At 39.2% G+C, this 15,292-nt stretch overlaps 1 protein-coding gene across 8 annotated transcripts in view; it reads left to right on the forward strand.

The window, feature by feature from the left end:
* The window catches only part of PDS5B (PDS5 cohesin associated factor B), a 114,311-nt gene extending 99,612 nt beyond the window's left edge, over window positions 1-14,699 (forward strand). For 5 of the 8 annotated variants that reach the window (XM_084843002.1, XM_084843003.1, XM_084843005.1 and 2 more), the window contains exons 30-35: window positions 5,134-5,279; window positions 7,990-8,092; window positions 8,670-9,124; window positions 9,215-9,316; window positions 10,083-10,221; window positions 12,158-14,699. In XM_084843002.1, the coding sequence (XP_084699128.1) occupies window positions 5,134-5,279; window positions 7,990-8,092; window positions 8,670-9,124; window positions 9,215-9,316; window positions 10,083-10,221; window positions 12,158-12,193 (981 nt within the window). In that variant the 3' untranslated portion in view covers window positions 12,194-14,699. Of the gene's footprint in view, window positions 1-5,133; window positions 5,280-5,371; window positions 5,450-7,989; window positions 8,093-8,669; window positions 9,125-9,214; window positions 9,317-10,082; window positions 10,222-12,157 lie in introns of those variants that run through there. The other 3 variants (XM_084843008.1, XM_084843007.1, XM_084843009.1) reach the window with 3 other exon arrangements.
* The last annotated feature ends 593 nt before the right edge of the window (window positions 14,700-15,292 follow it).

A 15,292-nucleotide genomic window follows, 5' to 3' on the forward strand; every position in this document is an offset into this window, starting at 1 on the left:
AGGAGCTGGTGTTTAAAAATCCAGGGTGGGGACAAGGGCAGTATGACTTGCCTAGCACTGCAGGGGCGCAAGAGTTGGCACCAGAGAAATTTCCATGGGGAAAGCATTTCAAATATGTGGTGCCACAACTGAAAAGGTCCTTGTCAGTCACCACTCACCTAGCTCTTTAGAGCAGGTGTGGGCAATCTTTGGCCCATATACAACTTTCTGTCACCATGTGTCCTGGGGAACCCCACCCAGTTTCCCCTGTATCCCAGCTCAGCAGATTGCTGTTTGCAAAAGATTGCTATTCTGGTGCTGCTAATATCAGCCCCAGAACCGCCATCCTGATTGGGGTCGCTGGGGGGTGGAAGAGTTTTTAGCCTCCCGCCACCATCAATAACTTATCATCAGTCTTTAAGTAAGGGGGCAACTACTTCTCTTCCTGATTGTGCTTGATGCCATTTGCATATTACACATTTCTGAATTACTGCTTTTACCATCCTCTTATAATCCAGAACCCCTCTGGGTATCACATAACCCAGTATGTATTGGTTTTTCATGTTGGCACTGTATCTGTTGTTCGGTGAACTACACTGGTGGTAGTATCATGGATGTTGCTGGTTCAGACTAAGCCCTTTGTAGTCTTACCCCTACACACATAAGCCCATGGTTGTTCAGGAAGGCATTCTGCTCAGCTAATGTTTGACTCTCTTTATAGAGATCCGAGACATCGGTTGTTTCACTTCTAATGGGAAGGCTTCTAATTGCCTTCTTCCCACCCAATATCTTTCAGCATCCAAAATTTTATCAGTGGTCAATAGAATTTTACACTTGCCCACTGGAGTTTGGATGTTGTGCACAAAATGCTATGTCCAAGCAGTTAACTCATAATAAAATACTTAACTTAGGACACAGTCCTATCGGATACACCCTGGGTACATGTAAGCCTCTGAACTCGGAGGCTTATGAGTATCCATTGCAGAAACCAAGCTTCATCCTCACTGTCAGTTCCTGATACAAAATCATCAGTATTCATCTAGCATTCTGTACTGTTTTAGATTATGACTTTATAGTGACTGCAAGCAAAAAAGTGCTGGGAGAATAGTACTGTAGTCATTATTGAGATTCTTAATTCTCGTTCCTGGTTAAAGTTCGGTGGTTCCTTACAAAATTCTTACAGCATTTTGATCTTCTTCCGCTGTCGGTATCTTAAGGAATGCTTTTGCAATGTCTACTGGGAAGACCACTGTGTATTGACAGAATGTGATAAGGATCCTAAACAAGTCTATGTTCAGATTTTGTCTGGTCAATAAGCAATCATTGATTGAAGGACAGCCCTTATCATGGGATGAACTATCAAACACTACTGTCAACTTTGTTGTTACCTTATCCTCTCTGACGATTGCATAATGAGGAAGGTAGTAGATTACCTTTTCCCTTTCACATATAGGGTCATTACTGACATCATGCAGAGTATCCATTCTAAACTTCCCAACTAGTTGACTAACACTTTTCTTGGCTCTTAGGAAGTTATCTCGTGTGTCAGATCAGGATGGTTTCCATGGTAGTCTCACTTTGTATCTCCCTTCCTTATATTTCAGTGATGTTTCAAATGAGTATAGCATCGCTTCCTCACCCCTTGCTTTGCCCTCTGTTTCTCTTATTATGCTAGTGGATTCTAATTCCAAGAAGACTTGCAACTGTTGTGAAATTAAAGGTTCTTCACAATTCTTCCATGTGATGATACAGTCGTAATTCTGCACTGCCTCCACCTCTTTCATTGACTGGGTTCACACAACATGCTAACCCACACTCAGTGGTTGAGTGTGGATTGCTGTTGAACTGTGGGTTATCGTGTTGTCAGAATGCAGTGAATTTTCTGCAGGGTGTCTTGTTAACCATGCAGTATGGCTTATTTTTTGCGAACTAGCCACCTTGAGAACCCATGGTTTGTTGTTGGATGCAGCCACACTGCACAGTTAACAAGCTACCCTGTGGGAAATGCACTGTGTTTAAGCAACACGTTAACCCATGGTTCAACAACAATGCACACTCAATCACTGAGTGTGGGTTAGTGTGTTGTATGAAACCTTGGTTATAATTTCAGTGCCTTATCTAGAATCTCTTCCTTTGCTTTGAACTGACTCAAACATCTCTCTCGAACAGAGATATATCTGCATAAGGTTTATTGAATTCACATTCTCTTTTTTTGTAACAGCTTTGCAGTTTAGTTGTCAATCTTCCAATCATATCCCACTTATGTTTTTCTTTTCAGAGCCTCAGCTATTCTTTTCCTGACCTTAGGCTATATAGTATGTTCTTCTCTGGTTTCAGCACCAAAATGTTTTAGAACTGCTTCTCTGAAATCAGGACTCTGGAGATTGTCTGTCTTTCTCTTTTTAAAAAAATCAAATATGCATAATTTGAAACAGCATAATTTTCTGCTGATATAACTGACTGGAAGAGAAGGCCTAGCTACTACTACCAAAAAATCATTACGTTACTTTTAGTTTCACTTTCCTAAGTAAGACATTAATCCTTTAGAGCAGGGGTGAACAAATCACTTTTTCTCTAGAGCATACTGAGTTTCAACAAGAAGGTGGACAATATCTAGAGACAGGCACCCAACAAAAAACTGAATTCATATGAGAAAAGATGGCCCTTCAGTTATGCATGTGAGAAAAGATGGTCCTTCAGTTATCTAGGTACAATTTGAATTGTGCTTGGATGCAGATCGGCAGCCAGTGAAGCTGGTCCAAAACTGACAAAATGTGTTCGCTAAGCCTAGTTAGCAACTTAACTGCTCTGTTCTGAACTAATGATCACCCAAAGGGTGATCTGCATAAAATGCATTGCAGTGACCAAGTCTGGAAGTTAACAGGCTTGGATGACTGTTGCCTGGCCATCTCTGTCTTTGCTGATGGAAGGTGCTAGGACCTCCACCAATGAAGCAGGTTCAGTCAGCAACCCCAAACTGCATTCCTGATCCTTTAGGGATTTTTAGGGATCAGAACAGGTTGACCATCTCCTATCAAGGTTTGCAAATTCTAAATATTTTAAATCAGAATGGCACAGAGATTAAACAAATGATGTGCCTAAGAAAATGTAACTGTGCTCTGTAATGAATCCTATTCAGAAGCTGTGTCTGCAGCATTATCTCTGTATCTCACCCTCAGAGAGATCGTCTCCATCTTCATTTATTTCCTCTTAACTTGAAGGGATATTTATCCCTCCCCCATTATTGCTTCCACTTCATTGTGCATCAGAATGTTCTGGATCAATCCTAGTTTTATTATAAACCCACTGTAAGGTCACCTAAGTCTACAGAAAACATCTTCAATCCAATCTGTCCTACGTTAAATGCACATTCATGTTAGAAGGAGGTTAGACCAAAGCTATGTAATCTGATGCCCTCCAGACGTTTTGGACTACAGTTCCCACAAACCCTAACCATTGGGCATGCTGACTGGGCCTCATGGGAGTTGGAGTCCAAAATATCTGGAGGGCATCAGATTGTCTACCCTTGGGATAGACCAGGGATTTTGATAATTTATTGACCAGTCATATGCACAGTGGGTTGACTAGCTAAACATACTAAGTTGATCTTTGTAAGAATAACACAAGGACATCTTGTTTTAGAAGGTTGTGTCATAATACATAAAGGATGGCAGAGGGTGTCTTGGCTTTCATGGTAGTTATGAGACCATCCTATATGAATGGGTCGGAAACCAGTAACCCTCTAGAAGAGGAGGTAATTCAAACCTATCAGTCTTAATCTTTGGCAATGCTGGCTGGGTATGATGGGAGTTGAACTACATCTGGAGGGCTGCACATTCCCTACCACTGCCGTAAGATGCTTGCCAAAAGACTGTTATGATACACAAATCCTTACCTTCCTTATGCCCTCATTGGTATGGTGGACGTTTATCCAGTACCAGAGTTTTGTGGAACTGATCGATTTTCGGGATACACTGAGGACAGCACTCACCAGCCTTGGCGGCTCTATGTCCTGATTATTAGAGCTTTGGTAGTTGTCAGACGTCCTTGTCACAGGTTCTTTGAGGATCCAATGGTAAGAGTTTGAGGCTGCAGCAGGTCTTAGACCTGGAATGTGAGAAATACTGGACAGGAATTCAGCCTGTGCAATGTCAGCCAGCTGTGGTTACCCAATATGGAGCTAACTCCTAGGAAATTAGCCAAACCACCAAGACAGCCTCATAACAACAATAGGACGTAGTAGGTTATATGGTACTTCCTGATCCCTGCAAAAAGCTTTCAGGCCTGGCTTGCTCACTGATCCGAGCAAACATTTGAACTTGCCTTCCCCAACTTAACAAGTTGGGGGAATGACACCTGGACAAATGAATACAATGCATAGTGCTTGATTTGAGTCCAACCAAGTCTTCCTGGGCTGATGACCGGTGTGCTAATGCTGCATGTATATGGGCCGGTGTGCATGATAAGTATACTTAAATGAGCTGAAGTATTTGGATTACTTAACTGGGTGTTTCGCCCACGCCTCATGTTTTAATTGAGCCTCAGGATGAGATATGCTCAGTGTTCTGCATGCTATGAGAGTCTTTTGCTCAAGTCCAAAGTGCAGATTTCATTTTGATGCATGCCTTCTGGCTAACAAGAAAAATACTGACAACTGTCTTCATCAAGTCTGCATGCTAATTGGGTCCTTTGTAGTTGGCCAAGTAAGTTGCTGCTGCATATATGTTCCACAGCTGTATTTATGTAAATCAGTAATTTCTGATCCCTGGGGGACCAAGCATTAGTTATATTCCATTACATTTATAGGTTTTATATGTTGGTAATTGTAAATATCCAAAAATCTGAACGTAAATTAAACTTTTAAATAGAAGAATGAATGTTGAGAGTGGCTGTGTTCATTGGATTTGACTCCTGTTGAGGTTGAGAAAATCAAGAACATCCAACATCTTGTACCACAGTGTGTGCCTGTGTGCATGCATCATTTGTCTAACATTCAACTGTGTCTTGAAACTAATTTTTTTCAGGCTGTGTGTGTTGAACAAAGGAATCTGGGATTAAAGAATTTAGAAACTGCACATTTAAAGCTAGGTTTGTTACTTGAGAGACTGGTATTCATAATCCTAAATATACAATGGAGGACTTTTTTTTTAACAGCCCAAAGCAGCCAATGTTCTTGGAGCAGTTAATAAGCCTCTGTCATCAGCAGGCAAGCAGTCTCAATCCAAATCTTCACGAATGGAAACTGTGAGCAATGCCAGCAGTAATTCAAATCCAAGCTCACCTGGAAGAATCAAAGGGAGGTAGGTAATGCAACAAAACAATTAGTCATGTTCAACAGTTACTAGATAAACTCTACATAAAACATTACCTCCTCATATTGGTATTATTCCAGATTAATGCTATACTAGTGTTACTTCCAGAGCAGCGTCTTCCTTTGCATTTGATGCAGCAAAATGTACAGCTAAACTGGCAAAAAGAGCTGTAAGTAATGGTACCTGAAATAGCTATAGTTGGTTTAAATGTCTGCCTTTCTGATGTAATCTGATTATGGTGTTTGGCTCTACTCCATTTATTTTAGCATGTTGTTGCTTTTATATTGTGTATTTGTTTTCTGCTATGATCTTCGGCTGGTGCATCTGTTAAATAACTAAATCAGTGATGATGTTACTGATACAGCTTGGCTCACCAGGTTTGTGTAAAAAATAATGCACATCAGCTTAGCAAGTTGCAGAATCATATGATGTTTATAATACATTATTTTTAATATTTTTATTTAAATATTAAGTTTTTCATATTATAACACCTAATAGCTGGAGTTCTCTGGACAGTTCACAACAGTTAAAGCAATAAAATGCAGCAGCATTATAAGACATAATATTTGAAAGTTTAAAACTACAATATAAAACCAAAGTAAAAGCCAGCAGCAGTGACCAGGGCTTCAATGGGAGCACCAGCCATGCCAGCAGGAAAGTCCCCCAGAACCCTGTAGACTTCATTAGCTTCTGTGGACAGACCATTTTAATATGCCCCCCTCTTCTTCTTGCAGAGGGGAAAGGCCGCAGAAAGTCTAAACCTCAACCGGAAGTGATCTAACTTCCAAGGGGATAGAAGTTAAGTCCCCCACTTTCAGATCACCATCTTCCTAACCAGTTGAGAAAAACAAATCTAGCATGTGTCCTCCTATTTGTGTTGGGCCGATTACATGTTGGGACAGCCCTATGGTTATCATAGTGGCCATGAATTCTGAGCTGCCCCAGATCTGGCAACCTCAGAATTGAAGTTGAGATCCTCAGAACCATCATCCTAGGTGTCCTCAACACCAAATCCACCTTCGTCAGTTTAGGCAGGGAGACTGGGGCAGCAGGGTGGATGGTACACCAGGAGAATCCCTATTCTGTCCCGAGTACACAATACAAGGTACAAACACTCAAGATTGGCACTTGATTAAACAGGGTGCCTACAGAGGGAGATAGATTTCCAATAGACCACAGACCACCCACCACTTCTCTGATCATCCAGTCTGTTGTACCAAGTACCCAGGAGAGTACAGCTGGGAGAGACAAACTACTGTATATTTCTGAGACCTGGATGGGGGGAAAACCCCATCTAGGTCTTAGTAGTACACACCGGGTCAGCCCTATCATCCACAATTAAATCATGGATTAAAGTTATTTTGGTTTGGACCAACCCAGCATTTAGCTGCAGTACCGCTAGACTCAAGGTCAAGCTGATAAGGCAGCCATCTGGTTGGAGGAAGAATCAGAAGAAGGAACAGGCATAAGATGCCTAGCCCCTCAAATCCCTGGTTCACCATAAACTAATGAGTGGCGTTGAGCAAGCTGCTATTTTTCAGTCTAATTTGCCTTTATGATAGTAATGTGCTTAACAAAAGTTTGCTATATACAAGGAAAAAGAAATGGATATATAATAGCCAGTTTACAAATTCTGTTTCTCTGGCCTGATGTGGATGTAACACCCCCTTACCTGTTAACCTTACTTAGGAGATAAACTTGCACTCCCCCTTCTCTTTCATAAGCTTCATTTCTTTTTTAGAGCTAACCAATGCACCATGTCTAAAATTTTTGCTAAGCATGGTTAGTTCCGAACATAGGTTTTAAACCTGCTATTAACCATTAGTTTTGGAGCTAACCTGGTTAGTAACCACCAGTGGTGACAGGACACTAACCATGGTTATCTCCAAAAAGAGAAGGGTTAATTTGTGTGAAAGAAATGGAGAAATACCTTTGAGCTCCCAGGCTGCTTATGAATTCCTAACCAAGGGTAGGAGATTAGGCAGTGTTGTCTTCATGCAAGCTCAGTCATGCTATGTGGTTTGCATTTGAATAATACTTTAATGTTAATTTACTATTGGAAGACTCAGTGATAGTCTACTGCTCTGTTCCCCTGTGATTCTTGAAAGAAACAGTGAGAACAGTTCAGGAGCCTAATGTAACTACTTCCATTCTGGGTAGAAATAGTTGTGTACAGGGTCCTTTGGGACAAAATAGATAGGCGGCTATTTGGCACATAGTTAAGAGAGGGCATCTTATTCCTCACCCCAGACACTGAAATCGTCTGGCCTGGGTTTAGCCTATCCTCATATGAGATGTCCCAGACAAATGTACTTTTCTTTAGCTTTTCTCATAAAAGTGAATGGCTGCCATTTACTCTAGTGGGGAGAATGTACTTCAGGACAACATTGCAGTGAAGGCAGCCCTCCCTACCCCCCTGTCACTTGGTGGCCCAGTTTTTGCCAACAGGGACGTGTAGTAGTACAGCCTGTTTCTGTGTGTTATGCAGGCCTACCTGCTGTAATGATGGCCATTTTACTAGTGTTTAGTAATAGGCAGAAATTATGTAGGAGGCTAATAAAAACATTACTTTAAAAAAATGGATGTTTAACACTTAATTTTGTTGCTTTGAGTCTTACCCTGAAGCTGTTGTCAATTTTCAGTTTAGAAACAGCAGGATTAATTGTATTTCTAATGATCCTGAATATTTATGTTGTAGTAGACTTGACAGTACTGAAATGGACCACAGTGAAAATGAAGACTATACAATGGCTTCACCTTTGCCAGGAAAGAAGAATGACAAAAGAGATGACTCTGAAATTGTAAGCATGAATTAATTGCATTGCATTTTTTTCCAGTTAATCTTAATAAACAGAAAAGATTTTCTAGCAAGAAGTCATAGATGTGGCTAATTACTTACCCCAAGTCACAGTGATCTTCTGGAAAATTTAGCTTACATCTACTTAAAATTAGCAATAGGATGGTGTAGACATTCACATTGACTTGTGTGTTTTCTTTGTATATCTACTGAAATGAATGTCTTAGAGGGCTTTGTCATTGCCATGACAGAATTACGCAAGTCATTCTTGTAATATTGAATTGCACGGTCACTTTATATTTCCACAAGTGAGCAACATAGCAAGGAAAGTCCTGCACTTGACCTTAAAATATCCATTTCCTCCAAATTTTTTATTCTAGTCTTTTGGTCAATCAGTATATAACCTGGTCAGGCAGTATATAACTTAACCACAGAGAGAATAAAAACACAATTATTAAGGTAAAAAAAAAAGTACTTCCAACCCATTTGGGAGATGACTTCCTTAATAGCAAATCGCTTTCATGTAAATAGGATCTTGATATATTTGTGATGGGAGGGGTAATCTGTTCTTTCTTCCTTAGTCAGAGCTGGAAAAGCCCAGAGGTAGGAAAAAAATTATTACAGATCCAGAAGAGAAGTTGGGCATGGATGATCTGAGTAAATTGGGACAAGAACCAAAAGTCAGAAGTGGCCAGCGAGGGAGAAAGAGAACAGCTATTTCAGAGCCTGAAGAACCTCAGTGGCCAGATGAAAAGAGACTAAAGGAAGATGTCCTAGAAAGTGAAGATGAACAAAACAGTCCACCAAAGAAGGGAAGAAGAGGGCGACCTCCCAAGGCAGCTACCGGGGGCACCCAGAAAGAAGAACCAGCAGTAAAGATTTCTAAAAGAGGTAGAAAAAAAGCTACATCCGTTAAACCTGTAGAGGAGGAGGAGGAAGAAGAAGAGGAGGAGGAGGAGGAAGAAAGGCAAATGGAAAACATAGAGCAGAAGCCAAAAGGTCGGCAGTACAAGACACCAAGAAAAACACAACAGAGGTATGTACCTTGTTTTGTAAACTGCTGTCTAATTTTCAACTTGTATTCATCTTAAATTTGCCATGAAATTAGAATATGCTTTCCAAACAGGTCTGAATCATCTGAAATAAGTACAGCTGAATCCAACCAGTCTACGCCACAGAAAAGACGAGGGAGACCACCAAAAACACCACCCTCACAGCAGAAAAAAGGGTGAGATGTGATCTGAATCTTAACATAAGAAGCATAAATATAGTTTAAATGCATACCTCAGAAAATCCAACCAAAAGTATAAACTGCAGGGCAGTACAATTATTTCTATCTAGTACATACCTTTGAACAACTATGGTATACAGTTAAAATACTTTAAATAAATAAATAAAGTGGTATGTAAGGCTCATGGAATATAAGAATTCAATACTGCTTAGGTTCTTTCCCTCCCCCCTTCATTTCATCCTCCTTGCTTTAAACTTAATGGGCTTGTTCACATGTAACAGCAGCAAATCATGAGTTAATTATCCCACGATTTGTTGTGGCATGTGCCAGGCATGTTCCGCTGCCATGTTGCATATTCAACCTCTGATTGGACCAATCGGAGGTTGCTACATGATGTCCAAACCTGAACACTATCGGTTAATTGTGGGTTAAACAACCGTATTAACCTAACAACTAATTGTAGGTTAACTGTAGGTTGTTGAACCCACAGTTAACCTATAGACCTGGTCCACATGATCACCGTGACTTAAACAAGCCACAGCAGATTGTTTAAGCTGTGGTGATCATGCAAACCAGCCCTCGGTGTCTGGGTTTGGCTGTCCCATAGCAATCTCTGATAGGCCTGATCAGAGACTGAATATGCAAAATGGTGGTGGTACGTGTCCAGCATGTGCTGTGGCAAATTGTGGGTTAATTAATTAATTAACCAATGATTTGCTTCAATTACATGTGTATAGTAAACACTTGTGGTTTTCCATTTTAGAAGAGCTGGACGGGCAAAGCAAACAGCCAGTAAAGAAAATGAATCAAATGAAGAGATGGATGTATTTCAGGGTAGTTCTCCTGCTCAGGATATTCCCCAAGAAGAAACAATGGAAGAAGAGGAAGTTTCCACAGTCAGAGTGAGTAAATTTTTATGTATTACAGACCCAGATATTTGTGCCTTCCATATCTTAAAGTTTGAACAAAGAGCCATCTCACACTTTATAAGGAAACAGTGAAAAAGAACTCTCATTTCTTCTTTCCTTGCACCTACTGTGGGAAGTGAGACTAATGGATTTCATTTTGAGGTAGATCAGCCAGTTCCATTTCTTCACATTGTAGCAGAAGTGAGTAAAAGGGGAACATGAGTTTCTTGTGCTTAATGTGAGAACTGGTTCTTTATCCAGTTAGGCACCTTTATTGCTTATGTGACAAATTGCTTGTAAGCGTTAATATGCTCATCATCTTCTGGATTACATCCAGTCCCAGCCTTTAAATGTCTATTCAGAAGTAAGTCCCATTGAGTTCAATGAGGTTTACTCCCAGGTAAGCGTGTATAGGATTGCAGCTTCATTAAACTCCTTTGAAATTAATAAGACAAGGTTTTATGCATTGTTCCCTTAGACTTTTCAGGTAACAGAATGTATTCCTGTAAATAATACTTCTATTTATCCCACTTTGGGGCTGTCTTCACGAGCAATTTAGTGCGAAGTTAGAGCTGTTTGAGTTCCTTTGCAACAGATGACGTCACCAGTCTGCTGCCAACCAGCCGTTTCTCTCTTGAAGTGCTGCATTTTCTGAAACTCCTTTTACTCCAACTTCTTTTACTGAAAGCAGCTCCCTGGTAGTTTTACCACAGTGTGCCATGTGTCCCCCCTTAAATCCTGGGTGTGCCTCTGTGACCTGGCAGTGACGTGATCAAGGAGGTGGGACGGCCCTTTCCCTTCTGTTTCCCCAGTGGAAGTAGTTTCTCCCATTGAGAAAATCTCCAGAAGCGCAGCAGCGACCCCTCACATTACTGCAGGAGGGGGGACACTAATTCACCTTAGCTAGCCTGCTTTTAATCTTCAACATATTGCCCCTTCTGTGCATGTTTACTCAGATGTAAGAAATAAATCTCTCTCCCCTGCAGTGAAATGGTTAAAATCTACCTTTAGTAACTCATCCTAAAGCTCTCTTTCCCTTCTCCCTTGCTCTCTTAAAAAGCTATTGTGGATGTTGTGCTTGTTTGATGTTCTGTAGGTTCTCTGATATAAAGTCATTTTTGCATTGTTATGTAAAGTCCCTTCTCTGCTTTCTCACAGTAATCTTTTGGGTTTATGGGAGCTTTTCATTGCAAGCAGGTAAAAAGAGAAAGGGAGAAGGGGGCTTGGAAGCAATAGGCAGAAAATGCACACATAGGGAAAAATGGGGTGGGAGCAATAACTCCACAGTAGATTCCTGGAATGGGGTGAAATTGGAGTGGGGGAAAGCTCTCAGGGGGAGCTTTCAGATGCTGCACTCCGGGGATTTTGGCTTCTTCGGGGAAATCTGCACATATGGGGAAAATTAGTTGCTTTCCATTCATAATAATGTAGTAGCAGGGGGATCCTGGACAGGGGTGGGAAACAAGCATCTCCCATTGGTTGAGCAGTTCCTGCCAGTTGATGACATTCAGTTCTACTCCCCCACCCCTACCTGGAAGTACGTTCCTTTCAAGCACTGTGTGACCCCTGAAAACTGGATTTTAAAGATACGGTACACTTGGCTTATCTTAGATTACATAAAAATCTGGGTAATACTTCAATGTGCTTCTCATTCTGTTGTCATGAAGATCCCCCCTCTGTTTCTAGTCACACATTTTAAAAGTATTAACGCTTATTGAATTAGCCAGAATGTGAATGCAAATTATGTTGAAAGCAAGGCAGGTAGATGCCGTCAACCCTCAGAATGTACACTCTCAAGTGCATTTTGACGTGCATCTAATATATGGCTTTAGGTCCTGATGGAGCCAGGTGATAAGTGTAGAGAAGGCTGTTTACATGTGTTGTTCCCCTTACCTGGATCATATAACTCTTAATTTGGTGTTTTTCTCAGGTAAGCCGGAGGACGTCCAAAAGGGAAAGGCGATGAACTAGACATATTACCAGCCTTTTTAAGTGAAGTCTTTGAAGAATGCTCTTACTATACATAAAAGTTTCAGGCTGAAGAAAGCTGTTGGTGCTCACAATGGGGTTGCTGAAGAAAGTTAGACCAATCTTTATTTCCTGCCCCCACATTTGGAGTTCCTAGGTCACAAACATAAGCCACACACATGTTAATATCATTAACTGTGTTTTTTTGTGAAGTGTAATGTGCGCTGGCTATATAGACACATGAACTTTAAAAAAACGCCTGTAAATAATCCTTTTTTAAATGTTTCCAACTTCTTAAGTGCTTGTATAGCTTTTACCGCGGCTTTAAATCTGACAGTACCAGAACTGTTTGTTAGATTTGTTGATTTCAAAAAAGGAAAAAAAAAGTTAGAATGGATATCAAGCAATATCTGTCAGTGTCTGTATTTTTTTTTTCTTGGCATTTAACTGTGAAAAAATCAGCTTGACAAAATAGTGACACTTCTGACACTATTTGTTAGAAAGTAAAAGAAAAGACATGGTCTCTCTTTCTTAATGTATCTAATCCAGTGTTTACTTTTGGCACCCATTTGTCTTTGGAGATGCCAAATTGCTTTTGAATGATGTGGGATAAAATAATACAGCCAGATGCAGATTGGTGAAAGAAGATAAATTTTACGCACCTCAGTATTGATAACCAGAGTCCTGGACCTCTTGTGGCATTGAGCATTTAAAAAGGATTTAATATTTTAATTTTTATGTGTTATTAAATAATGTAATGAGAGCCTATCCTCTTATTTTCCTTATTAGCTTTTGTTAATCTGCTGTATCAATAAAATTCTGTAACTGAATTTTTAATAGTCTAGTATGTCAATGTTTATATTCCCTCCTAAACATTATGTTCAAAAAGAGCAAATTATTACATTATAATATGAAACCTGATACCTGAGGTTTAGTGAAAATGCAGGTTTTATTACCATGTAAAGTTAATCGGAAAGAAAATTTTATTGATGCAGTCTGTCTTTATAAAGCTGTTCTTTCTTCAGAGCCAAGTGTTTTGTATTTCACAGTGAGTTGCATGTTTATGAAAAAAATGTAATGAAATTGCGATGTAATTTTTAAAGTCTTATCTGGCTGTAGGATATGCTACATTGCCTCATGAGAAGACCCTTCTACCAAGAGTTTATTGTATTTTCTTTTTTGTTAACCTTTTTTTTTTAATTGTTGTGTGTGTGGGTATGGGCAGTGGGAGGTGGGACTTAGGAAGAATGTGTTTTTATTTGAATGATCAGCTGCAGAATATTTCAGTCAGGGTATTCAAAATATGTATGGAGCATAACTTTATGACCTACCTTTAAGTGGTTGAACTTTTTTCCTTGGGTTAAATTACAAAACCTAGGAGGAACTACTTAAGGCATTGTCCTGTAGGCAGTTTTGCAAACTGTCTTTGAACCAAAATGTATAGGTTACTATTTATGCTTAGCCAGGCACACTTTATAGTTTAACATGCTGTTTTCCTCCTGCTTCGCTAGCAGTAAATGTGAGAGAATTAAAATTTAAATTATTAATATTTTATCTCATGGAATAATGGAACATTGTCATAAGTTAATGAAGGCATCTTTTTAAGTTATAATTCCAAGGGAATATATACAGGGGAAAGGGTGAGACATTATGGTAGTTTCAGAACATGTTTGCAAGTATATTTTTCAGAGGAAATTCAACTTTTTTCTAAGCTTTTTTTATTATATAGTTTGTATTGGTTTTTTTAATCAGCAGCAGCAATAGACAAAGCCAAACAGTTTGTGTTGATCAAGCTGTTCTGCTTTAAGTGTTTTTTCTAATAGCTCTTTTAGCTATAATTATTGTTCTTCAGCTGCCCTATATTTTTATGCCCATAGCCTTGGGTAACAGCTGTCTAAAAACATTAGCCAAAGGTGGCTTAGATGATGTCACCTAGAAACTTCCCTAGCACAAAGTAACCTCAATGGTTCACAAGTTTAGCAGTGCAAATGTGAGTTTTTATATCCTAGAAAAGAAAAATAGAAAGTTAGTATCACATTTTCTTCACTGACAAATTGCACTGACAACATGTATGGATTATATATCTAAGACAATTTTATACAAAGTATTGAAACAGATATTCAAACTGCTTGCAGAGTGTTGAAAATGTATTTGCATGAGTATAGTCTGATCATATTTCCCTTAATATTGCTGCACATCAATTAATCATAAAATGTTAATGTTTAAATTTAATCTATAGTTTGGAAGTTTAAATGTTTATTTCTTGAATTATAATGTTTAATTGGGAAAACAGGTGCAGATGGATGATGTTTATCCTTTTTAGGTTTTATTCTCCTCATACAGGTGTAATGAATATCTTATGTACTAACACTTTTGAGATCTGCGTACAGTAGCTGCAGTAAAATAATGTATAAAGAGAACATACGGTAACATTCAGTTAGCGTGCTCTTCAATTATGTTCAGTTTATAGTATGTACTGTATAACATTAAACAGTCAAATTGAACTCCCTGTTAAAAGATCAAGAATGAAATTATTATGAGATCAGAGTAAGTTGTCTTACTGGAGTCTGCACTCATTCATACTAATCCACTTTATATATCATTTTCTTGCTGCAGTGCAACAGGAAACCTACAATGTGAAATTTTATTTTAAAATTGGCTATAACCCTTTGAGTGACTTAACTTCTAAATGTTGGTTGTTTTTCTCATATATTTATTTGGGTCAGTTTCCAAAGATACATATATGGTAGAAATGCTGATATTCTAAATCTTAATCCATGGCAGAGAAGGGAAAAAAATAACGTACATGTTCTTCTATGAGTGTTTGTTATTAATAGAAATGCTGCCACCTTTAAATGGGGGCTTCTGAGCAGTTATCCAGTAGGGAAGTTAATCCTGGTTTATCAAAATGTGTGTTTGTTACTTGATCAGTAGTTTGTTTGAATTTACCTTATGAAGTTCATAGCTCTGGGCTCAGTGTCTCTTGCTTGCTTTCCATTTTGAGTTATCTTGGGGCCCTGGAAGATACTAGAGTTAAACTGTAACAATTTATGTCCAGTTTGAAGACACTAGGATGATTAACTTTTCTCCTCTGCTA

The sequence above is a fragment of the Heloderma suspectum genome, chromosome 3 (genome assembly GCF_057233095.1).
Source record: "Heloderma suspectum isolate Gila_16-S chromosome 3, 16-S_ref, whole genome shotgun sequence".
In the NCBI taxonomy this organism is placed as follows: Eukaryota; Metazoa; Chordata; class Lepidosauria; order Squamata; family Helodermatidae; genus Heloderma; species Heloderma suspectum.